Consider the following 26,762-nt stretch of genomic DNA (forward strand, 5'->3'; position numbering starts at 1 on the left):
TCATAGCTGTGGGGTCCACCCTATATCTATGCCCCATGGCTCTGCCCCATAGCTCTGCCCCCCATGGGCTGTGGGTCACCCCCATAGCTCTGCCCCTAGCTCTGTACCCCGTAGCTTTGCCCCGTGGCTCTGTACCCCATAGTTCTGCCCCATAGCTCTGCCCCCATAGCTCTGCCCCATAGTTCTGCCCCATAGCTCTGTTCCCATCTATCTGCCCCATAGCTCAGCCCCATGACTGTGGGTCACCCCATGGCTCAGCCCCATAGCTCAGCCCCATGGCTCTGTCCCCATAGCTCTGCCCCATAGCTCTGCCCCATGGCTCAGCCCCAATGGCTCTGTCCCCATAGCTCTACCCCACAGCTCTGTGCCCCATAGCTCAGCCCCATGGCTCTGGGTCACCCCATGCCGCAGCCCCATGGCTGTGGGTTACCCCATGGCTCAGCCCCATGGCTGTGGGTCACCCCATAGCTCAGCCCCATAGCTCTGCCCCATGGCTGCGGGTCACCCTGTAGCTCAGCCCCCATAGCTCAGCCCCATAGCTCTGCCCCATGGCTCAGCCCCATAGCTCAGCCCCATGGCCGTGGGTCACCCTATAGCTCAGCCCCATAGCTCAGCCCCATAGCTCTGCCCCATAGCTCAGCCCCATGGCTCAGCCCCATGTTTGTGGGGTCACCCCATGGCTCAGCCCCATAGCTCAGCCCCATGGCTGTGGGTCACCCCATAGCTCAGCCCCATAGCTCAGCCCCATGGCTCAGCCCCATGGCTGTGGGTCACCCCATGGCTCAGCCCCATAGCTCAGCCCCATGGCTCAGCCCCATGGCTCAGCCCCATGGCTGTGGGTCACCCCATAGCTCAGCCCCATAGCTCAGCCCCATGGCTCAGCCCCATGGCTGTGGGTCACCCCATGGCTCAGCCCCATAGCTCAGCCCCATGGCTCAGCCCCATGGCTCTGGGTCACCCCATGCCGCAGCCCCATGGCTGTGGGTTACCCCATGGCTCAGCCCCATGGCTGTGGGTCACCCCATAGCTCAGCCCCATAGCTCTGCCCCCATGGCTGCGGGTCACCCTGTAGCTCAGCCCCATAGCTCAGCCCCATAGCTCTGCCCCATAGCTCAGCCCCATAGCTCTGCCCCATGGCTGCGGGTCACCCTGTAGCTCAGCCCCATAGCTCAGCCCCATAGCTCTGCCCCATGGCTCAGCCCCATAGCTCAGCCCCATGGCCGTGGGTCACCCTATAGCTCAGCCCCATAGCTCAGCCCCATAGCTCTGCCCCATAGCTCTGCCCCATGGCTCAGACCCATGGCTCAGACCCATGTCTGTGGGTCACCCCATGGCTCAGCCCCATAGCTCAGCCCCATGGCTCAGCCCCATGGCTGTGGGTCACCCCATGGCTCAGCCCCATAGCTCAGCCCCATGGCTCAGCCCCATGGCTCAGCCCCATGGCTGTGGGTCACCCCATAGCTCAGCCCCATAGCTCAGCCCCATGGCTCAGCCCCATGGCTGTGGGTCACCCCATGGCTCAGCCCCATAGCTCAGCCCCATGGCTCAGCCCCATGGCTCTGGGTCACCCCATGCCGCAGCCCCATGGCTGTGGGTTACCCCATGGCTCAGCCCCATGGCTGTGGGTCACCCCATAGCTCAGCCCCATAGCTCTGCCCCATGGCTGCGGGTCACCCTGTAGCTCAGCCCCATAGCTCAGCCCCATAGCTCTGCCCCATAGCTCAGCCCCATAGCTCTGCCCCATGGCTGCGGGTCACCCTGTAGCTCAGCCCCATAGCTCAGCCCCATAGCTCTGCCCCATGGCTCAGCCCCATAGCTCAGCCCCATGGCCGTGGGTCACCCTATAGCTCAGCCCCATAGCTCAGCCCCATAGCTCTGCCCCATAGCTCTGCCCCATGGCTCAGACCCATGGCTCAGACCCATGTCTGTGGGTCACCCCATGGCTCAGCCCCATAGCTCAGCCCCATGGCTCAGCCCCATGGCTGTGGGTCACCCCATAGCTCAGCCCCATAGCTCAGCCCCATGGCTCAGCCCCATGGCTGTGGGTCACCCCATGGCTCAGCCCCATAGCTCAGCCCCATGGCTCAGCCCCATGGCTCAGCCCCATGGCTGTGGGTCACCCCATAGCTCAGCCCCATGGCTCAGTCCCATAGCTCAGCCCCATGGCTGTGGGTCACCCCATAGCTCAGCCCCATGGCTGTGGTTCACCCCATAGCTCAGCCCCATGGCTGTGGTTCACCCCATGGCTCAGCCCCATAGCCGTGGGTCACCCCATGGCTCAGCCCCACAGCCCTGCCCGCAGGTGATCTACACGGTGCGGAAACCCAAGGACGTCCTGGTCTCCCTCTACCACTTCGCCCGCATCTTCCGGCCCTACAAAGACCCGGGAGCCTGGAGCAGTTCCTGGAGCACTTCCTCAAGGGGGACGGTGGGGGCGCTGTGGGGCCGGGGGCGGCTGGGGGGGTCAATGGGGGTCAATGGGGTCAATGGGGGGTCAATAGGGGGTCAATGGGGGGGTCAATGGGGGTCAATGGGGGGGTCAATGGGGGGTCAATGGGGGTCAATGGGGGGGTCAATGGGGGTCCATGGGGGGGTCAATGGGGGGTCAATGGGGGCTCTGTGGGGGGCTATGGGGGTCAATGGGGGTCAATGGGGGCTCTATGGGGGTCAATGGGGGGTCAATGGGGGTCAATGGGGGCTCTTTGGGGACTCTATGGGGGTCAATGGGGGCTCTATGGGGGGTCAATGGGGGCTCTGTGGGGGGTCAATGGGGGTCAATGGGGGGTCAATGGGGGCTCTATGGGGGGCTATGGGGGTCAATGGGGGGTCAATGGGGGGGTCAATGGGGGCTCTATGGGGGGCTATGGGGGCTCTATGGGGGCTATGGGGGTCAATGGGGGGTCAATGGGGGCTCTATGGGGGGCTATGGGGGTTCTATGGGGGTCAGTGGGGGCTCTATGGGGGGCTATGGGGGTCAATGGGCCTCTATGGGGGGTCAATGGGGGTCAATGGGGGGTCAATGGGGTCAATGGGGGCTCTATGGGGACTCTATGGGGGTCAATAGGGGGGTATGGGGGTCAATGGGGGCTCTATGGGGGGCTATGGGGGCTCTATGGGGGCGATGGGGGTCAATGGGGGGTCAATGGGGGTCAATGGGGGCTCTATAGGGGGGGTCAATGGGGGCTCTATGGGGGGCTATGGGGGCTCTATGGGGGCCCGTGGGGGCTCTATGGGGGGGCTATGGGGGTTCTATGGGGGTCAGTGGGGGCTCTATGGGGGGGCTATGGGGGTCAATGGGGGCTCTATGGGGGGTCAATGGGGGTCAATGGGGGGTCAATGTGGGCTCTATTGGGGACTCTATGGGGGTCAATGGGGGCTCTATGGGGACTCTATGGGGGTCAATAGGGGGGTATGGGGGTCAGTGGGGGCTCTATGGGGGGCTATGGGGGCTCTATGGGGGCTATGGGGGTCAATTGGGGGGTCAATGGGGGCTCTATGGGGGGCTATGGGGGCTCTATGGGGGTCAGTGGGGGCTCTATGGGGGGCTATGGGGGCTCTATGGGGTCAATGGGGTGCTCATGGGGGTCAATGGGAGCTCTATGGGGGTGAATGGGACTCTATGGGGGCTATGGGGGGTCAATGGGGGCTATATGGGGGGTCAAATTGGGGGGTCAACTGGGGTCAATGGGGGTCAATGGGGGCTCTATGGGGACTCTATGGGGTCAATGGGGGTCAATGGGGGGTCAATGGGAGCTCTATGGGGGGCTATGGGGGCTCTATGGGGGTCAGTGGGGGCTCTATGGGGGCTATGGGGGTCAATGGGGCTCTATGGGGGTCAATGGGGGTTCTATGGGGGGCTATGGGGGCTCTATGGGGTCAGTGGGGGCTCTATGGGGGTCAGTGGGGGCTCTATGGGGGGCTATGGGGGCTCTATGGGGGTCAATGGGGCTCTATGGGGGGTCAATGGGGGTTCTATGGGGGCTATGAGGGCTCTATGGGGGGTCAATGGGGGTCTATGCAGCCAATGGGGGCTCTGTGGGGGGTTCAATGGGGCTCTCTGGGGGGTTCAGTAGGGCTCTATGGGGCTCTATGGGTGTTCAATGGGTCTCTATGGGGCTCTATGGGGGTTCAATGGGTCTCTATGGGGCTCTATGGGTGTTCAATGGGGCTCTATGGGGCTCTTTGGGGGGTTCAATGGGGCTCTCTGGGGGTTCAGTAGGGCTCTATGGGGCTCTATGGGTTCTATGGGTGTTCAATGGGGCTCTATGGGGCTCTATGGGTGTTCAATGGGGCTCTCTGGGGCTCTATGGGGGTTCAATGGGGCTCTATGGGGCTCTATGGGGGTTCAATGGGGCTCTCTGGGGCTCTATGGGGGTTCAATGGGGCTCTATGGGGCTCTATGGGGGTTCAATGGGGCGGACTCCCCCCAGTGCCCTTTGGTTCCTGGTTCGACCACGTCCGGGGCTGGATGGGGCTGCGGGGCCGCGACAACTTCTTCTGCATCAGCTACGAGGAGCTGCAGCAGGTGGGGAGCGCCATAGATCCTATATAGATCCTATAGACCCTATGGACCCTATAGACCCTATAGACCCTATAGATCCTATGGATCCTATAGATCCTATAGATCCTATAGATCCTATGGACCCTATAGATCCTATGGACCCTATGGACCCTATAGATCCTATAGACCCTATAGATCCTATGGAGCCTATAGACCCTATAGATCCTATGGACCCTATAGATCCCTATAGACCCTATGGACCCTATAGACCCTATAGATCCTATAGACCCTATAGACCCTATGGACCCTATAGACCCTATAGATCCTATAGACCCTATAGATCCTATGGACCCTATAGAGCCTATAGATCCTATGGACCCTATAGATCCTATAGATCCTATAGATCCTATGGACCCTATAGATCCTATAGATCCTATAGACCCTATGGACCCTATAGACCCTATAGACCCTATAGATCCTATGGACCCTATAGATCCTATAGATCCTATAGATCCTATGGACCCTATAGATCCTATGGACCCTATGGACCCTATAGATCCTATAGACCCTATAGATCCTATGGAGCCTATAGACCCTATAGATCCTATGGACCCTATAGATCCTATAGACCCTATGGACCCTATAGACCCTATAGATCCTATAGACCCTATAGACCCTATGGACCCTATAGACCCTATAGATCCTATAGACCCTATAGATCCTATGGACCCTATAGAGCCTATAGATCCTATGGACCCTATAGATCCTATAGATCCTATAGATCCTATGGACCCTATAGATCCTATGGACCCTATGGACCCTATAGATCCTATGGAGCCTATAGACCCTATAGATCCTATGGACCCTATAGATCCTATAGACCCTATGGACCCTATAGACCCTATGGACCCTATAGACCCTATAGATCCTATAGACCCTATAGACCCTATGGACCCTATAGACCCTATAGATCCTATAGACCCTATAGACCCTATAGATCCTATGGACCCTATAGAACCTATGGACCCTATAGACCCTATAGATCCTATAGACTCTATCGACCCTATAGATCCTATGGACCCTATAGACCCTATAGACCCTATAGATCCTTTGGACCCTATAGACCCTATAGACCCTATAGATCTTATGGACCCTATAGAGCCTATGGACTCTATAGACCCTATAGAGCCTATGGACCCTATAGAGCCTATAGAGCCTATAGACCCTATAGATCTTATGGACCCTATAGAGCCTATGGACCCTATAGACCCTATAGAGCCTATAGACCCTATGGACCCTATAGAGCCTATAGACCCTATAGACCCTATAGATCTTATGGACCCTATAGAGCCTATGGACCCTATAGACCCTATAGATCCTATGGACCCTATAGAGCCTATAGACCCTATAGATCCTATGGACCCTGTAGACCCTATAGACCCTATGGACCCTATAGACCCTATAGAGCCTATGGACCCTATAGAGCCTATAGACCCTATAGATCCTATGGAGCTATAGACCCTATAGACCCTATAGATCCTATGGACCCTATAGACCCTATAGACCCTATAGAGCCTATGGACCCTATAGAGCCTATAGACCCTATAAATCCTATAGACCCTATAGACCCTATAGATCCTATGGACCCTATAGACCCCTATGGACCCTATAGACCCTATAGACCCTATAGAGCCTATAGACCCCATAGAGCCTATAGAGCCTATATCCATGGAGCCTATAGAGCCTATAGAGCCTATATCCATGGCGCCTATAGACCCTATAGAGCCTATATCCATAGACCCTATAGACCCTATAGACCCTATATCTATGGACCCTATAGCCCCTATATCCATGGAGCCTAGAGATCCTATAGCCCCTATATCCATGGAGCCTATAGACCCTATAGATCCTACATCCATGGAGCCTATAGACCCTATAGAGCCTATATCCATGGAGCCTATAGACCCTATAGATCCTACATCCATGGAGCCTATAGACCCTATAGAGCCTATATCCATGGAGCCTATAGATCCTATATCCAGGGATCCTATAGATCCTATATCCATGGAGCCTATAGACCCTATATCTATGGATCCTATAGAGCCTATATCCATGGAGGCCTATAGATCCTATATCCATTGACCCTATAGATCCTATATCCATGGATCCTGTAGATCCTATATCCATGAAGCCCTATAGACCCTATATCCAGGGATACTATAGATCCTATATCCATGGACCCTATACATCCTCTATCCATGGATGCTATTGAACCTATATCCATGGAGCCTATAGATCCTATATCCATGGACCCTATAGTCCCTATATCCATGGATCCTATAGACCCTATATCCATGGATCCTATAGATCCTATATCCAGAGAGCCCAGAGATCCCAGATCCCATAGATCCTATAGATCCTATCTTCCATAGATCCCGTATCTCCCCTATCCCATGTATCCCATGAATCCCGTCTATCCCATTTACCCCATCTACCCCACGTCCCCCCCATATCCCCCCCACGTGCCCCCCACATCCCTCCCCACATCCCCCCCACGTCCCTCCCCGTATCCCCCCCATATCCCCCCCATATCCGCCCCAAGTCCCCCCCACATCCCCCCCACATCCTCCCCATATCCCCCCCACATCCCCCCCATATCCCCCCCATATGCCCCCACATCCCCCCCATATCCCCCCCATATGCCCCCACATCCCCCCCATATCCCTCCCCACATCCCCCCACATCCCCCCCACATCCCTCCCCGTATCCCTCCCCCACATCCCCCCCACATCCCCCCAATATCCCTCCCACATCCCTCCCCGTATCCCTCCCCACATCCCCCCCATATCCCCCCCATATTCCCCCCACATCCCTCCCCACATCCCCCCACATCCCCCCCATATCCGTCCCCACATCCCCCCCACGTCCCCCCTCACATCCCTCCCCGTATCCCTCCCCACATCCCCCCCATATCCCCCCCATATCCCCCCCACATCCCCCCCACATCCCCCCCCCACATCCCCCCCACACCCCCCCCAATCTCCCCCCCTTGCGCATGCGCTGTGTGTGCTCAGGACCTGCGGGGCAGCGTGCAGCGCCTCTGCGCGTTCCTGGGCCGGCCGCTGGGGGGCGCTGCCCTGGGACGCGGTCGTGGCCAACGCGTCCTTCGCGGCCATGAGCCGCAACCGGATGAGCAACTTCAGCCTCTCCCCCTCTTCATCCTGGACCTGAGGAGGGGGCCGTTCCTGCGCAAGGGTGCGGGGGGGGGGACGTGTGGGGGGCATGGGGGATATGGGGGGATGGGGGCATGGGGGTGATGGGGGACATGGGATGCATGGGGGGATGGGGGCATGGGGGATATGGGGTGCATGGGGGATATGGGGGGCATGGGGGATATGGGGTGCATGGGGGATATGGGGGGCATGGGGGGGATGGGGGAATGGGGTGCATGGGGGGCGTGGGGGACATGGGGGACATGGGGTGCATGGGGGGATATGGGGTGCATGGGGGATATGGGGTGCATGGGGGATATGGGGGACATGGGGGTATGGGGGACATGGGGGATATGGGGGACATGGGGGACATGGGATGCATGGGGGATATGGGGTGCATGGGGGATATGGGGGACATGGGGGATATGGGGGGCATGGGGGACATGGGGGGCATGGGGGGACATGGGGGGCATGGGGGATATGGGGTGCATGGGGGATATGGGGGGCATGGGGGATATGGGGGGCATGGGGGACATGGGGGGCATGGGGGACATGGGGATATGGGGGGCATGGGGGACATGGGGGGCATGGGGGATATGGGGGGCATGGGGGATATGGGGTGCATGGGGGATATGGAGGACATGGGGGATATAGGGGACATGGGGGGCATGGGGGATATGGGGGGGCATGGGGGATATAGGGGGCATGGGGGACATGGGGGGCATGGGGGATATGGGGGGCATGGGGGATATGGGGAACATGGGGGATATGGGGGACATGGGGGATATGGGGGACATGGGGGGCATGCGGGGCATGGGGGACATGGGGGTATGGGGGGCATGGTGGATATGGGGGCATGGGGGACATGGGGTGCATGGGGGATATGGGGGGAATGGGGGACATGGGGGTATGGGGGACATGGGGGACATGGGGGATATTTGGGACATGGGGGTATGGGGGACATGGAGTGCATGGGGGATATGGGGGGCATGGGGGACATGGGGGATATGGGGGACATGGGCGTATGGGGGACATGGGGGGATGGGGGACATGGGGGACATGGGGTGCATGGGGGATATGGGGGGCATGTGGGGCATGGGGGCCATGGGGTGCATGGGAGGCATGGGGGACATGGGGTGCATGGGGGATATGGGGGTATGGGGGACATGGGGGGCATGGGGGATATGGGGAACATGGGGGATATGGGGGGCATGAGGTGCATGGGGGATATGGGGAACATGGGGGATATGGGGGGACATGGGGGTATGGGGACATGGGGGATATAGGGGGCATGGGGGACATGGGGTGCATGGGGGATACGGGGGACATGGGGTGCATGGTGTACATCGGGGACATGGGGTGCACGGTGGACATGGGGGCACGGTGGACCCTGGGGGGCATGGGAGATATGGGGGGCATGGGGTGCATGGGGGGCATGGGGGACATGGGATAGACTGCATATGGAATAGATGGGATATGGGATAGATGGGATATATGGGATATGGGGTAGCAGGATATGGGATACATGGGATGGGTGGGATATGGGATGGATGGGACAGGATATGGGATACATGGGATAGATGGGACGGATGGGATACACGGGATGGGATATGGAATACATGGGATGGATGAATATGGGATGCATGGGATATGGGATACATGGGATAGCTGGGATATGGGATACATGGGATATGGGATACATGGGATATGGGGTATAGCATATATGGGATATGGGATGGGACGGATGGGAGAGACAGGATGGGATATGGAATACATGGGATAGATGGGATATGGGATACATGGGATATGGGATACATGGGATATGGGATACATGGGATGGATGGGAGAGACAGGATATGGGATAGATGGGATACACAGGATGGGAAATGGGATACATGGGATAGATGGGATACATGAGATAGATGGGAAATGGGATACATGGGATAGATGGGATACATGAGATAGATGGGAATGGGATACATGGGATAGATGGGAAATGGGATACATGGGATAGATGGGATACATGAGATAGATGGGAAATGGGATACATGGGATAGATGGGATACATGAGATAGATGGGAAATGGGATACATGGGATAGGTGGGAAATGGATACATGGGATAGATGGGATACATGAGATAGATGGGAAATGGGATACATGGGATAGATGGGATACATGAGATAGATGGGAAATGGGATACATGGGAAATGGGATACATGGGATAGATGGGATACATGGGATAGATGGGATATGGGGTATGGGATAGATGGAAAATGGGATATATGGGGTACGGGATACATGGGGTATGGGATAGATGGGATATAGGGGATATATGCGAGATAGGGCATATATGGGGTATGGCATGTGGGATACAGGATATATGGGATTTATGGGGTACGGGAAATATGGGATATAGGGGATTTATAGGGTACAGGATATATGGGAGATATGGGATATATGGGGTATGGGATATAGGATATATGGGATAGGGGATATAGGATATATGGGGTATAGGATATAGGGGATATGGGGGATATGGAGTATGGGATATAGGGGATATAGGGGATATGGGGTATGGATATAGGGGGTATAGGGGATATGGGGTATGGGATATAGGGGATATGGGGGATATGGAGTATGGGATATAGGGGATATGGGGTATGGGATATAGGGGGTATAGGGGATATGGATATAGGGGATATGGGGTATGGGATATAGGGGATATGGTGTATGGGATATAGGGGATATGGGGTATGGGATATAGGGGGTATAGGGGATATGGGATATGGGATATAGGGGATATGGGGTATGGGATATAGGGGATATGGGGGGTATGGGATATGGGATATGGGGATGGGGATGGGCTCTGGGGGTCTCCATCTCCCTCCCCGCCCCTGCAGGGATCTCGGGGGACTGGAAGAACCACCTGACCCCGGAGCAGAGCTCCCGCTTCGACCGCGTTACCGGGAGCGCATGGCGGGGCTCGGGGTCACCTTCCCCTGGGACCCCCCCGAGGAGCCCCCCGAGGACGAGGCCCCCCCCAGCTCCTCCCAGGACCCCCCCCGAGCCCTGCCCCCCTCCCCAGCCCCCCCCACCCTGAGCCCCCCCCCCGCACCATTGGGGGAGGGGGTTTAGTGCCTTAAGGGGGGGGGGGGGGTCCAGCGCTTCCGCCCCCCCCCCCCTTCATTGGGGGTGGTGGGGTCTCAATAAAGCTGCTCTGTTGGGGGGGGGCCGTGTCCCACCCCACCTTCACCCCCCCCCGGATCACAGGGGTTGGGTTCATTCATTGGGGTTTGGGGGTGTTTTGGGGTGCCCCCCCCCCAGTGCCTCCCAATGGAGTGGGGGTGCAGGGGGAGGAGTGAGTCCCCACTTGGTGCCCATTCCCCACCTGGTTCCATCCCTGCCTGTATCCCCCATCCCTGCCTGGATCCCTTCATCCCTTCCAGCATCCCTTCATCCCTTCCACCATCCCTTCATCCCTCCCAGCATCCTTTCATCCCTGCCTGCATCCCCCATCCCTGCCTGCATCCCTTCATCCCTGCCTGTACCCCCATCCCTCCCTGTATCCCCCATCCCTGCCTGCATCCCCCATCCCTGCCTGCATCCCTTCATCCCTGCCTGTACCCCCATCCCTCCTGTATCCCCCATCCCTGCCTGCATCCCTTCATCCCTCCCAGCATCCTTTCATCCCTGCCTGCATCCCCCATCCCTGCCTGCATCCCTTCATCCCTGCCTGCATCCCCCATCCCTGCCTGTATCCCCCATCCCTGCCTGTATCCCTTCATCCCTGCCTGCATCCCCCATCCCTGCCTGTATCCCCCATCCCTGCCTGCATCCCCCATCCCTGCCTGCATCCCCCATCCCTGCCTGTACCCCCATCCCTCCCTGTATCCCCCATCCCTGCCTGCATCCCTTCATCCCTCCCAGCATCCTTTCATCCCTGCCTGCATCCCCCATCCCTGCCTGCATCCCTTCATCCCTGCCTGCATCCCCCATCCCTGCCTGTATCCCCCATCCCTGCCTGTATCCCTTCATCCCTGCCTGCATCCCCCATCCCTGCCTGTATCCCCCATCCCTGCCTGCATCCCCCATCCGTGCCTGCATCCCCCATCCCTGCCTGTACCCCCATCCCTCCCTGTATCCCCCATCCCTGCCTGCATCCCTTCATCCCCTCCCAGCATCCTTTCATCCCTGCCTGCATCCCTTCATCCCTCCCTGCATCCCTTCATCCCTGCCTGTATCCCCCATCCCTCCCAGCATCCCTTCATCCCTGCCTGTATCCCCCATCCCTGCCTGTACCCCCATCCCTGCCTGTATCCCCCATCCCTGCCTGCATCCCTTCATCCCTCCCTGCATCCCTTCATCCCTGCCTGTATCCCCCATCCCTCCCCAGCATCCCTTCATCCCTGCCTGCATCCCCCATCCCTGCCTGCATCCCCCCTTTTCCTTCCCTTCCCCCCGCTTCCCCCCTCTTTTTCCCCCTTTCCCCCCACTTTTATCCCTCCATTCCTCACCCTTTCCCCCCCCCCCAATTCCCTCCCATTCCCCCCCCCCAAGATCTCTCCTCATCCCATCACTTCCATCCTTTTATTCCTTCCTCGCTCCAAAACGGGGCCGAGCGGGGCCCGAGTCAATAAATAACATCTCCCACACGGGAGGGGACACGTTGGGGGGTCCCTGAGCGCATGGGGGGGAGGGGGGGGGGAGGATGCATCCTCCCCAATAATTAATTAATAATTAATACAATAGGGGCGTGGCTAATAAATATCAATAAATAGGGGTCACAGCTTATTGCGGAGCAGCACCAGGGCCCGCGAGGCCCAGTCCAGGTACAGGTGGAGGCTCTGGAGCACGGCGTGGCCGGCGCGGACCGCGGCCCAGGGCGAGCCCGGGGCCGGCAGCGGGGTCTGGGGGGCGCTGGGTCTGGGGGAGGCTCAGGCGGGAGAGCTGCGAGGGGGGAAACACGCGTGGGCATGGGTGGGCAGGCGTGTACATGCGTGTTCATAGGTGTCAAACCGTGCACATGCGTGTACATGCGTGTCCATAGGTGTCAAACCGTGCACATGCGTGTACATGCGTGTTCATAGGTGTCAAACCGTGCACATGCGTGTACATGCGTGTCCATAGGTGTCAAACCGTGCACATGCGTGTACATGCGTGTCCATAGGTGTCAAACCGTGCACATGCGTGTACATGCGTGTCCATAGGTGTCAAACCGTGTACATGCGTGTACATGCGTGTCCATAGGTGTCAAACCGTGCACATGCGTGTACATGCGTGTTCATAGGTGTCCACCCGTTTACATGCGTGTTCATAGGTGTCCACCCGTTTACATGTGTGTTCATAGGTGTCCACCCGTGTACATGCGTGTCCACCCGTGTACATGTGTGTCCATAGGTGTCCACCCGTGTTCATGCGTGTCCATAGGTGTCCACCCGTGTACATGCGTGACCACGCGTGTTCATGCATGTTCATAGGTGTCCACCCGTGTTCATGCGTGTCCATGCGTGTCCACCCGTGTTCATGCAGGTTCATAGGTGTCCACCTGTGTTCATGCGTGTACGTAGGTGTCCACCCCTGTACATGCATGTACATGTGGGACCACGCGTGTTCATGTGTGTTCATGCGTGTCCACCCCTGTTCATGCGTGTCCATAGGTGTCCACCCGTGATCATGCATGTCCATAGGTGTCCACCCGTGTTCATGCGTGTCCACCCGTGTACATGCATGTCCACCCGTGTTCATGCATGTCCATAGGTGTCCACCCGTGTTCATGCATGTTCATGCGTGTACATGCGTGTCCACCCCGTTCATGGTGTTCATGTGTGTCCACCCGTGTTCATGCATGTACATGCGTATCCACCCGTGTTCATGCGTGTTCATAGGTGTCCACCCGTGCTCATGCATGTCCATAGGTGTCCACCCGTGTTCATGCGTGTCTGCGGGTGTACATGCGTGTCCATCTGTGTTCATGCCTGTCCTTGCGTATACATGCGTGTCCATTCATTTCCATGCATGTCCACCCGTGGTCATGCGTGTCCACACGTGTCCACTCGTGTCCATGCGTGTCCTTGTATGTCCACCCGTGGACATGCGTGTCCACCCGTGTTTATGCTTGTCCACGCATGTACAGACATGCCCACTCGTGTCCACGCGTGGCCATGCATGGGCGAGGCACACGCGTGTGCCGCGGGCGCGCTCAGCGTTGGGGAAGCCCCGCCCATTCCCCCCAAGCCCCGCCCCGAAGCCCGTCCCCATTCGTACAGGTGAGCGAAGCCACGCCCCCCATTCGCGCGAGCCGCTCCCATTGGTGGAAGCCCCGCCCCTACGCGAAGTCCGCCCCCATGCATGCAAGCGAGAGAAGCCACGCCCCCAATAGCCAGGCCACGCCCCCATTCACACGAGCCAGTCCCATTGATAGAAGCCTCCCCTCCTTTCTTAAGCCCCGCCCCGAAGCGAAGTCCGACCCCATTCATAGAGCGCGAAGCCATGCCTCCATTCATACAAGCCACTCCCATTGGTGGAAGCCTTTTGTAAGCCCCGCCCCGACACGAAGCCCGTCCCCGTTCATGCAGGTGAGAGAAGCCATGCCCCAATAGCCAAGCCACGCCCCCATTCACACAAATCTCTCCCATTGGTGGAAGCCGCCCCCCCTTGTCTAAACCCCGCCCCGACTCGAAGCCTATCATTCATAGAGCGCCAAGCCACGCCTCCATTCACACACTCCCCTCCCATTGGTGGAAGCCGCGCCCGCTTGTGTAAGTCGAGCCGCGTCGCGAAGCCATTGCTCATTCATGCAGCTGAGAGAAGCCACGCCCCCAAGCTGCAGGCCACGCCCCATCCGCACACGCCTCACCTATTGGTGGAAGCCACGCCCCCTTGTGTGAGCCCAGCCGCGCCTCGTAGCCCGTCCCCATTCATAGAGCGCGAAGCCACGCCCCCCTCCACACACTCCCCTCCCATTGGTGGAAGCCGCGCCCCCTTGTGTAAGCCCAGCCTCGACGCGAATCCCCATGCTCATTCATGCAGGTGAGAGAAGCCACGCCCCCTCCACACGCTCCGCTCTCATTGGTGGAAGCCACGCCCCCTTGTGTAAGCCCCAGCCGCTCCGCGTGGGCCCGTCCCCCATTCATAGAGCGCGAAGCCACGCCCCCCTCCACACGCTCCCCTCCCATTGGCTGAAGCCCCCGCCCCGCCGCTCCGCCCGTCCCCATTCATGCAGGTGAGCGCCGCCGCGCGCCAAGGAGCCGCGCCCCGCCCCTTCCCCGCCGCACCGCCTCCCCATTGGCCCTCCGCCGCCAAGCCCCGCCTACCAGCAGGTCGAGGCTCCGCCCCAGGCGCTCCAGGCGCGCCAGCAGCGCTCCCAGCTCCGGCTCCAGCGGGCGCAGCGCGGGCCCGGCCCGGCGCAGCCACTCCAGGTGCCGCCGGTAGCGCTGCAGGTCCGAGCTCAGCCGAGAGAGCGCTGCCGCAGCCTGCACCCAACGGGAACCGTCACGGAACGGACCCACAACCGCGGGGGGGGGGGGGAACCGGACCCACAACCGGGGGGGAAACCAGACCCACAACCGGGGAGGGAACCGGACCCACAACCAAGGGGGGAACCGGACCCACAACCGGGGGGAAACCGGACCCACAACCGGGGAGGGAACCGGACCCACAACCGGGGAGGGAACCGGACCCACAACCAGGGAGGGAACTGGACCCACAACCAGGGAGGGAACCGGACCCACAACCAGGGAGGGAACTGGACCCACAACATGGGGGGGGAAACCGGACCCACAACCAGGGAGGGAACCGGACCCACAACCAGGGGGGAAACCGGACTCACAACCAGGGAGGGAACTGGACCCACAACCAGGGAGGGAACCGGACCCACAACCAGGGGGGGGAAACCGGACTCACAACCGGGGAGGGAACCGGACTCACAACCAGGGAGGGAACTGGACCCACAACCAGGGAGGGAACTGGACCCACAACCAGGGGAGGGAACCGGACCCACAACCGGGGGGGGAACCGGACCCACAACCGGGGGGGAAACCGGACCCACAACCAGGGAGGGAACTGGACCCACAACCAGGGAGGGAACCGGACCCACAACCGCGGGGGGGGGGGGGGGGAACCGGACCCACAACCGGGGGGGAAACCGGACCCACAACCAGGGAGGGAACCGGACCCACAACCAGGGGGGAAACCGGACCCACAACCAAGGGGGGAACCGGACCCACAACCGGGGAGGGAACCGGACCCACAACCAGGGAGGGAACTGGACCCACAACCGGGGAGGGAACCGGACCCACAACCAGGGAGGGAACCGGACCCACAACCAGGGGGGAAACCGGACCCACAACCAAGGGGGGAACCGGACCCACAACCGGGGAGGGACCGGACCCACAACCAGGGAGGGAACTGGACCCACAACCGGGGAGGGAACCGGACCCACAACCAGGGGGGAAACCGGACCCACAACCAAGGGGGGAACCGGACCCACAACCAAGGGGGGAACCGGACCCACAACCGGGGAGGGAACCGGACCCACAACCAGGGAGGGAACTGGACCCACACCCAGGGGGGGAAACCGGACTCACAACCAGGGAGGGAACTGGACCCACAACCAGGGAGGGAACCGGACCCACAACCAGGGGGGGAAACCGGACCCACAACAGGGAGGGAACTGGACCCACAACCAGGGAGGGAACCGGACCCACAACCAGGGGGGGAAACCGGACCCACAACCAGGGAGGGAACCGGACCCACAACCAAGGGGGGAACCGGACCCACAACCAGGGAGGGAACCGGGACCCACAACCGGGGGGGGAAACCGGACCCACAACCAGGGGGGAAACCGGACCCACAACCGGGGAGGGAACCGGACCCACAACCAGGGAGGGAACCGGACCCACAACCAAGGGGGGAACCGGACCCACAACCAAGGGGGGAACCGGACCCACAACCGGGGAGGGAACCGGACCCACAACCAGGGAGGGAACTGGACCCACAACCAGGGAGGGAACCGGACCCACAACCAGGGAGGGAACCGGACCCACAACCGGGGAGGGAACCGGACCCACAACCACGGGGGGGAGAACCGGACCCACAACCGGGGAAGGAACCGGACCCACAACCAGGGAGGGAACTGGACCCACAACCAAGGGGGGAACTGGGGGGAACCGGACCCACAACCAGGGAGGGAAACCGGACCCACAACCAGGGAGGGAACCGGACCCACAACCAGGGGGGAAACCGGACCCACAACCAAGGGGGGAACCGGACCCACAACCAAGGGGGGAACCGGACCCACAACCAGGGAGGGAACCGACCCACAACCAGGGAGGGAACCGGACCCACAACCGGGGAGGAACCGGACCCACAACCAGGGAGGGAACCGGACCCACAACCAAGGGGGGAACCGGACCCACAATCAGGGAGGGAACCGGACCCACAACCGGGGGGGGAACCGGACCCACAACCGGGAGGGAACCGGACCCACAACCAGGGAGGGAACCGGACCCACAACCAGGGAGGGGAAACCGGACTCACAACCAGGGAGGGAACCGGACCCACAACCAGGGAGGGGAAACCGGACTCACAACCAGGGAGGGAACCGGACCCACAACCGGGAGGGAACCGGACCCACAACCAGGGAGGGAACTGGACCCACAACCAAGGGGGAACCGGACCCACAACCAGGGAGGGAACCGGACCCACAACCAGGAGGGAACTGGACCCACAACCAAGGGGGGAACCGGACCCACAACCAGGGAGGGAACCGGACCCACAACCAGGGAGGGAACCGGACCCACAACCAGGGGGGAAATCGGACCCACAACCAAGGGGGGAACCGGACCCACAACCAAGGGGGGAACCGGACCCACAACCGGGGAGGGAACCGGACCCACAACCAGGGGAGGGAACTGGACCCACAACCGGGGAGGGAACCGGACCCACAACCAAGGGGGGAGAACCGGAACCCACAACCGGGGAAGGAACCGGACCCACAACCAGGGAGGGAACTGGACCCACAACCAAGGGGGGAACCGGACCCACAACCAGGGAGGGAACCGGACCCACAACCAGGGAGGGAACTGGACCCACAACCAGGGAGGGAACTGGACCCACAACCAGGGGGGGAAACCGGACCCACAACCAGGGAGGGAACCGGACCCACAACCGGGGAGGGAACCGGACCCACAACCAGGGAGGGAACTGGACCCACAACCAGGGAGGGAACCGGACCCACAACCGGGGAGGGAACCGGACCCACAACCAGGGAGGGAACTGGACCCACAACCAGGGAGGGAACCGGACCCACAACCAGGGAGGGAACCGGACCCACAACCAGGGGGGGGAAACCGGACTCACAACCAGGGAGGGAACTGGACCCACAACCAAGGGGGAACCGGACCCACAACCAAGGGGGGAACCGGACTCACAACTGGGGGGGAAGGAACCGGACCCACAACCAGGGAGGGGGGACCAGACCCATGGGGGGGACAGGGACCCACAACCGGGGGAGGGGAACCGGACCCACAGCGGGGGGGAGGAACCGGACCTATGGAGGGGACAGGGACCCACAACCAGGGAGGGAACCGGACCCACAACCAGGGAGGGAACCGGACCCACAACCACGGGGGGGAGAACCGGACCCACAACTGGGGGGGGGGAGGGAACCGGACCGACAACCGGGGGGGGAACCGGACCCACAACCGGGGGGGGAACCGGACCCACAACCAGGGAGGGAACCGGACCCATGGGGGGGACAGGGACCCACAATCAGGGGGGAGGAACCGGACTCACAACCAGGGGGGAATCAGACCCACAACCGGGGGGAAGGGGGGTGTGAACCGCACCCACAAGCAGGGGGGGGGACCGGACCCACAACTGAGGGGGGAACAGGACCCACAACCAGGGAGGGTGGAACCGGACCCACAACCGGGGGGCGGGGAACCGGACCTACAACCCAGAGGAGGACCCGGACCCATGGGGGGGATCCAGACCCATGGGGGGGACAGGGACCCACAACCAGAGGGGAACCCAGACCGGGGAGGGACTCGGACCCATGGGGGGGACAAGAACCCATAGTGGGGAATCTGACCCATGGGGAGGAACCGGACCCGGAGGGGACAAGAACCCACAGGAGACACCCGGACCCATGGATTGGGACCCACACCCATGGGGGGAAACCTGACCCACAACCAGAGGGGGACCTTGACCCGAACCTATGGGGGGGACCCGAAGCGTTGGGGGGGACCTGAACCCACAACCAGGGGGGACCCGAACCCATGGGGGGGGACTCGAATCCATCCCGGGGACCTGAACCCATCGCGGGGACCCAGACCCTTGGATTGGGACCCAGATCCATGGGGGGACCCGGACCCGGGGGGACCCGAACACATGGGGGGGACCTGAACCCATCCCGGGGACCCGGACCCTTGGGGGTGACCCGGACCCATTGGGGGTGACCCGAACCCTTGGGGGGGACCCGAACCCATGACGGGGACCTAGACTCATGGAGGGGACCCAGACTCATGGAGGGGACCCGAACACATGGGGAGACGTGAACCCGCAACCATGGGGGAACCCGAACCCATGGAAGGGACCCCAACCCATGGAATAACCGGACCCATTGTGAGGACCCGAACCCATCGTGGGGACCCGAACACACGGGGGGACCCGAACCCATCAGAGACCCCGCTTAGAGACCCCTTTGAGGACCCGAACCCATCGTAGGGACCCGAACCCATCGGGGACCCCGCTTAGAGACCCCCTTGAGGACCCGAACCCATCGTAGGGACCCGAACCCATTGGGGACCCCGCTTAGAGACCCCCTTGAGGACCCGAACCCATCGTAGGGACCCGAACCCATCGGGGACCCCGCTTAGAGACCCCCTTGAGGACCCGAACCCATCGTAGGGACCCGAACCTATCGGGGACCCCGCTTAGAGACCCCCATTGAAGGGACCCGGCCCCATGGGAGGGACCCAAACACACGGGGGGACCCGAACCCGCAGCCATGGAGGGACCCCAACCCCCGGGGGGGGGGGGGGGGGGTCCGGCTGCCTATGGGGGACCCCACGGCCACCCCAATTCCCCTCCCCACGCGTGTCCCTTCCCGTTCCCCACCTGGATATTGGCGAGCTCCAGGGCGCTCATGGAGAGCACGGGCAGCGAATCCAGTTTATGCTCCCCTTCGGCCGGGAATCGCGACTTCTGTCGGCGACATAAATGGAAAAGGGGGGGAGGGGGGGTGTCACCCAATGCACCAAGGAGGGGGGAGGGGGGGGGGATGTGGGATTTGGGGGGGGGAGGGGGGGTACCCACGAGGAGCGCGAGGAAGGCTTTGGTGTCGCTGAGCAGCGCCTTGGCGAGGCTGACGATGGCGTCGAGCTCGGTGCGGGGGTCCGGGGGTCGCGGGCGGGGGGGCCCCGCAAGGACCGGGCACGGCCCCGGCCACAGCCCCGGCCACAGCCCCAGGAGGGCGAACAGCGCCCGCCACGGAGCCCCTGCGGACACGGACACGAGTGAGGGGGGGGGCACATCCAGAGGGGGGGATCCAGGGATGGGGGGGGGGGAGACCCCGAGTGGGGGGATCCCGAGTGGGATAAGGCTGGGATAATGAGGGAGAGACCCCCATTAAGGGGATCCCGAGTGGGAAAATCCCGGGATAATGAGGGGGAGGCCCCCAGTGAAGGGGTCCCGAATGGGAGACTCCGAGGGGGGAGGATCCCAAATGGGGGGATCCCGAGTGGGATAATGCAGGGATAACGAGGGGGAGACCCCCATTAAGGGGATCCCGAGTGGGAAAATCCCGGGATAATGAGGGGGAGACCCCCAGTGAAGGGGTCCCGAATGGGAGACTCCGAGGGGGGAGGATCCCAAATGGGGGGATCCCGAGTGGGATAATGCAGGGATGAGTGGGAGACCCCCAGTGAGGGGATCCCGAATGGGATAATGCAGGGATAATGAGGGAGAGACCCCCATTAAGGGGATCCCGAGTGGGAGACTCCGAGTGGGGTGATCCCAAATGGGGGGATCCCGAGTGGGATAATGCAGGGATAACGAGGGGGAGACCCCCATTAAGGGGATCCCGAGTGGGAGACTCCGGGGGGGAGCATCCCAAATGGGGGGATCCCGAGTGGGATAATGCAGGGATAACGAGTGGGAGACCCCCATTAAGGGGATCCCGAGTGGGAGACTCCGAGTGGGGGGATCCCAAATGGGGGGATCCCGAGTGGGATAATGCAGGGATAATGAGTGGGGGATCGCAAAACGGGGGGATCTCGGTGTTCCCGAGTGGGATAATCCCGGGATAATGAATGGGGGGATCCCAAAAAGCAAGAACCAGAGTGGGATAATGCAGGGATAACGAGGGGGAGACCCCTGTTTATGGGATCCCGAGTGGGATAAGGCTGGGGTAACGAGGGGGAGACCCCCATTAAGGGGATCCCGAGTGGGAAAATCCCGGAACGAGTGGGGGGGATCGCAAAAGGGGGGGGGGGGGGGATCCTGGTGTTCCCGAGTGGGAGACTCCGAGTGGGGGGATCCCGAATGAGAGGATCCCGAGTGGGATAAGGCCGGGATAAGGAATGGGGGATCGCAAAACGGGGGGATCCCGGTGTTCCCGAGTGGGATAATCCCGGGATAATGAATGGGGGGATCCCAAAAAGCAAGATCCCGAGTGGGATAAGGTGGGATAACGAGGGGGAGACCCCCATTAAGGGGATCCCGAGTGGGATAATGCTGGGATAACAAGTGGGAGACCCCTGTTAATGGGATCCCGAGTGGGAGACTCCGAGTGGGGGGATCCCAAATGGGGGGATCCCGAGTGGGATAACCCCGGGATCTCGAGTGGGGAGACCCTGAACGGGGAGACGCCGAGTGAGGGGATCCCAAAAGGGATGCTCCAGGTATTCCCGAGGGGAGTATCCCGGGGTCCAGAGTGGGTGACGCTGAATGGGGGGATCCCAAATGAGGGGATCCCGGTGTTCCCGAGTGGGATTATCCCGGGATCTCGCGTGGGGGAGAGCAAAAGGGGGGGGGGGGGGGGGATCCCGAGTGAGGGGATCCCGGTGTTCCTGTGAGGAGCATCCCGGGTTTCAGAGTGGGAGACTCCGAATGGAGGGATCCCAAGTGGGGGGATCCCAGGTGGGATAATGCCGGGATCCCGAACGGGGAGACCCCGAGTGAGGGGATCCCGGTGTTCCCGAGAGGGGTATCCCGGGGTCCAGAGTGGGAGACCCTGAACGGGGAGGGGATCCCAAATGGGGGACACCCCGGCATTCCCGAACGGGATCCGGGGACGCCGCAATCCCGCTGCTCCCCGGAACAGCCGGAATTGGGGGATCCCGGCGCTGGGGATCCCGGGATTTAGGGCTGAGGATCCCGGGATTCCCGTCCCTTCCCGGTGGGATGAAAGGGGGGGGGGGGGGGGGGCGGCGGCGCGTCCTGTGCGGTCCGGGCTGGAAAGTTTGATGCGGGTGAGTCAGGGGCGGCCCCAATGTGGGGGGGGGGGGGCCGGGATGGGGATAGGGGGGTGTCCGGGACATCAACCCCCCCACATTGACCCCCTTCTGCCCCACACATTGACCCCCACACCCCTCCCCACATTGACCCCCGTCTGCCCCACACATTGACCCGCAGACACCCCACGCATTGACCCACCCAGCACTGCCCCACACATTGACCCCCACCCTCCCCCCCCCCCCCCCCCACCTCTGCCCCACACATGGGGGGCGGAGCCGCCGCGGGCGGGGCAGGTGCGCGCCGGGGCCGTTTGTGGCTTTGAGGCGCGGCGGCAGCTGCCCGCGCCCCGAGGCCACGGGGATGGACGCGCCCGGTCCCGCCGTTTGGCGGGGGGGGGGGGGGGGTGTTGGGTGCTGGGGGGGGGGGGGGGGGTGAGGGATGTGGGGCAGGATCCACCCGTGGACACCCCCCCCATCCCATGTTATAGGGTGGGGGGGGGACGTGGTCCCCAAACCTTGGGGTCCCCCTCCTCCAATCACGACCTCCCACTCGTGTGTGTGTCCCCCCCCATTCATAAGCGTGGCACTTACTTGTCATGGCGGGGCCGGAGGGTGCCCCCACGGGGCCGGGATGGGACCCACGGGTGGGGGGGTGAGGATGGGGCTTGGGGGTGGGGTGTGGGGTGTTGCACAAGCGTGGATTCAGGCGGGGATGGGGAACGGGAACGGGGCAAAACGCGGTGCCGGGGGCACGGGGCCGCTCAGCTTGAAACGGGGCAGGGGCTCGGGTGCGTTTCCACGCAGCCCAAAACGCTTCCACGCAGCCCAAAACGCTTCCACGCAGCCAAAACGCTTCCACGCAGCCCAAAACGCTCCCGAGGCCACGGCCACGCTCCCACTTACCCGCTCACGGCCACGTTCGCGCTGTCACAGCCCCGTTTCCACTCAGGGGGACACCTCCAAACGGCCGCGGCCACGCTGCCACGCACCCAAAACGCTTCCACGCACCCAAAAACGCTTCCACGCACGCCAAAAACGCTTCCACGCACCCCAAAAACGTTTCCACGCACCCAAAAACTCGTCCACGCACCCAAAACACGCTCCCGATGCCACGGCCGCGCTCCCCCTTACCCACTCACGGCCACTCTCCCATGCGCCCCAAACGCTTCCACGCACCCCCAAACTCCTCCACGCACCCCCAAACGCCTCCACGCACCCCAGAAACGCCTCCACGCACCCCCAAACGCCTCCACGCACCCCAGAAACGCTTCCACGCTCTCAACGCCAAAGCCACGCTCCCCTGCACCCACTCAGCACCACGCTCCCCCGCACCCAGACGCGTTTCCCACGCACCCACTCGCGGCGTTTTTTTCCCCCCCCCCGTTTTTCCCCGTTCTTTCCCGTTCTCTCCACAACACGGGGGGGGTGGGGACACCGGTTTAAAGGGGTCCAAAAGGGGAAGGGGGGGGGAGGAAGAGAGGGGGGAGGGGGGGGGAAGGGGGGTGTCCGGTTGTGTCCCGCGTGTCCTCGCGTGGGGCGGCGGGAGCGTGTCCGGTGTCCCCGCGTGACGCCCGGTTCCGCGCCGGCCCCATTTATACGGCGGCGCGGGCGCCGTTGGCGATGACACACGCGTGAGTCACGGCTTTTCCATTCAGCAACGCACCGGGGGGAGAGAAACCCCCCACGGACACGGCGGGGGGCGGCGGGACCCCCCCCCGCCCCACATCGGACCCACACCCCCCACTCATTCATCCGTACCGGGGGGAGGGGGGGGGTGGGGGGGGGGAAGGCAACGGGGTTGGGATCCGGAACCGGGATGGGGATGGGGATGGAGAGGGGTCGGGACCGCACCGGGAGTGGTCCTGCATCGGGGGATGTAACGGTATCGGGTCCGGTCATTGCAATGGGGATGATCCCGGTTCAGAACCGGGATGGACCTGGAGCAGGATCGGGCCCGCACTGGGGTCCATAACGGCACCGGGTCCGGTCATTGCAATGGGGATGATCCCGGTTCAGAACCGGGATGGACCTGGAGAAGGATCGGGCCCGCACTGGGGTCCATAACGGCACCGGGTCCGGTCATGGAAATGGGGATGATCCCGGTTCAGAACCGGGATCCACCTGGAGCAGGATCGGGCCCGCACTGGGGTCCGTAATGGCACTGGGTCCGGTCATGGCAATGGGGATGATCCCGGTCCAGAACCGGGATCCACCTGGAGCAGGATCGGGCCCGCACCGGGGTCCATAACAGCACCGGGTCCGGTCATTGCAATGGGGATGATCCCGGTTCAGAACCGGGATCCACCTGGAGCAGGATCGGGCCCGCACCGGGGTCCATAACAGCACCGGGTCCGGTCATTGCAATGGGGATGATCCCGGTTCAGAACCGGGATCCACCTGGAGAAGGATCGGGCCCGCACCGGGGTCCATAACCGCACCGGGTCCGGTCATTGCAATGGGGATGATCCCGGTTCAGAACCGGGATGGACCTGGAGCAGGATCGGGCCCGCACCGGGGTCCATAACCGCACCGGGTCCGGTCATTGCAATGGGGATGATCCCGGTTCAGAACCGGGATGGACCTGGAGAACGATTGGGCCCGCACCGGGGTCCATAACGGCATCGGGTCCGGTCATTGCAATGGGGATGATCCCGGTTCAGAACCGGGATGAACCTGGACCAGGATCGGGCCCACACCGGTATCGGTCTGCTTGTGGGGGTCCCTAATGGCATCGGGTCCGGTCATTGCAATGGGGATGATCCCGGTCCAGAACCGGGATGAACCTGGATCAGGATCGGGCCCGCACCAGAGTCCGTAAAAGCAAAGGGGTCCTGTCATGGCAATGGGGATGATCCCGGTTCAGAACCGGGATGAACCCGGACCAGAACCGGAATGAACCTGGACCAGGATCGGGCCCGTACCGGGGTCCATAACAGCACCAGGTCCGGTCATTGCAATGGGAATGATCCTGGTTCAGAACCGGGATGAACTCGGACCAGGATTGAGCCCACACCGGTATCGGTCTGGTTGTGGGGTCCCTAATGGCACCAGGTCCAGTGATTGCAATGGGGATGATCCCGGTTCAGAACCGGGATGAACCCGGACCAGGATTGGGCCCACACCGGTATCGGTCCGGTTGTGGGGTCCCTAATGGCACCGGCTCCGGTCATGGCAGTGGGGATGATCCCGGTTCAGAACCGGGATGAACCTGCACCAGGATCGGGCCCGCACCGGGATCCGTAACAGCACCAGGTCCGGTCACTACAATGGGGATGATCCCGGACCAGGATCGGGATGAACCTGGACCGGGATGAACCTGGGCTGGGATGAACCTGGACCGGGAAATGGTCCCGCACTGGGATCCGTAACGGCGCTGGTTCTGGTCAATGCAATGGGGACTATCCCGGTACCGAATCGGGATCAACCTGGACCGGGATGAACCTGGACCGGGGTCGATCCTGTTGTAGGATCCATAATGGCACCGGGTCCGGTCATGGCAATGGGGATGATCCCGGTCCAGAACGGGGATGAACCTGGAGCAGGATCGGGCCCGCACAGGATCCATAACGACATGGAGTCCGGTCATTGCAATGGGGATGATCCCGGTTCAGAACTGGGATGAACCTGTACTGGGAATGGTCCCGCACTGGGGTCCGTAATGGCACTGGTTCTGGTCAATGCAATGGGAACGATCCCGGTACCGAATCGGGATGAACCTGGACCGGGGTGAACCTGGACCAGGATCGGGCCCTCACTGGGGTCCATAACGGCACCGGGTCCGGTCATGGCAATGGGGATGATCCCGGTTCAGAACCGGGATGAACCCGGACCAGGATCGGGCCCGCACTGGGGTCCATAACGGCACCGGGTCCGGTCATGTCAATGGGGATGATCCCGGTTCAGAACCGGGGTGAACCTGGAGCAGGATCGGGCCTTCAGTGGGGTCCATAACGGCACCGGGTCCGGTCATGGCAATGGGGATGATCCCGGTTCAGAACCGGGATGAACCCGGACCAGGATCGGGCCCTCACTGGGGTCCATAACGGCACCGGGTCCGGTCATGTCAATGGGGATGATCCCGGTTCAGAACCGGGGTGAACCTGGAGCAGGATCGGGCCTTCAGTGGGGTCCATAACGGCACCGGTTCCGGTCATGGCAATGGGGATGATCCCGGTCCAGAACCGGGATGAACCCGGACCAGGATCGGGCCCACACCGGTGTCGGTCCGTTGTGGGATCCATAACGACACCGGGTCCGGTCACTGCAATGGAAACGATCCCAGTCCAAAACCGGGATCAACCGGGATCGGTTCCCGGTGTATTCAGGGCACTGAGGTCGGGCCCGCACCGGGCTCCATAGGGGCACCGGCTCCGGTCATGGCGATGGGTCCGGTACCCCCCCCCCTTCCCCCCCCCGGATCCCTCCCCCACCCCCACCCCCCCTTGACTCATTTCCCCCCCCCTTAACCCCGCCCCCCCCCCCTCCGGTCTCGCCCCCCCCCCCCCCCCCCCCCCGGGTCGCGCCACGCGCGTCAGCGCCGGGACCCCCCGTGGGGCTGCGGCGGGACCGGGGCGCGGGGGGGGGGGGGG

General features: G+C 62.0%; 2 protein-coding genes across 2 annotated transcripts; one reads left to right on the top strand and one right to left on the bottom strand.

The window, feature by feature from the left end:
• Nucleotides 1-2,302: 2,302 nt before the first annotated feature.
• Nucleotides 2,303-10,849, top strand: SULT2B1 (sulfotransferase family 2B member 1; the record flags this gene model as incomplete). The annotated part of the gene is given in 8 exon segments (XM_061443437.1): nucleotides 2,303-2,387; nucleotides 2,390-2,428; nucleotides 4,431-4,525; nucleotides 7,576-7,641; nucleotides 7,643-7,706; nucleotides 7,709-7,756; nucleotides 10,615-10,671; nucleotides 10,674-10,849. Coding segments are annotated over 8 exon segments (630 nt in total), but the record flags the coding sequence as incomplete, so codon positions are not given.
• A 1,592-nt stretch (nucleotides 10,850-12,441) lies between these two features.
• On the bottom strand, nucleotides 12,442-25,738 carry IL11 (interleukin 11). Its single transcript, XM_061443432.1, is given in 6 exon segments — nucleotides 12,442-12,613; nucleotides 12,615-12,661; nucleotides 15,028-15,186; nucleotides 19,835-19,921; nucleotides 20,033-20,318; nucleotides 25,506-25,738. Coding segments are annotated over 6 exon segments (930 nt in total). The 3' UTR covers nucleotides 12,442-12,495.
• Nucleotides 25,739-26,762: the final 1,024 nt, after the last annotated feature.

This window comes from Pezoporus flaviventris, unplaced genomic scaffold, assembly GCF_033815535.1.
Source record: "Pezoporus flaviventris isolate CSIRO_AGI_PZ_B2104156 unplaced genomic scaffold, CSIRO_AGI_Pfla_v1 ptg000367l, whole genome shotgun sequence".
NCBI classification, from domain to species: Eukaryota; Metazoa; Chordata; class Aves; order Psittaciformes; family Psittacidae; genus Pezoporus; species Pezoporus flaviventris.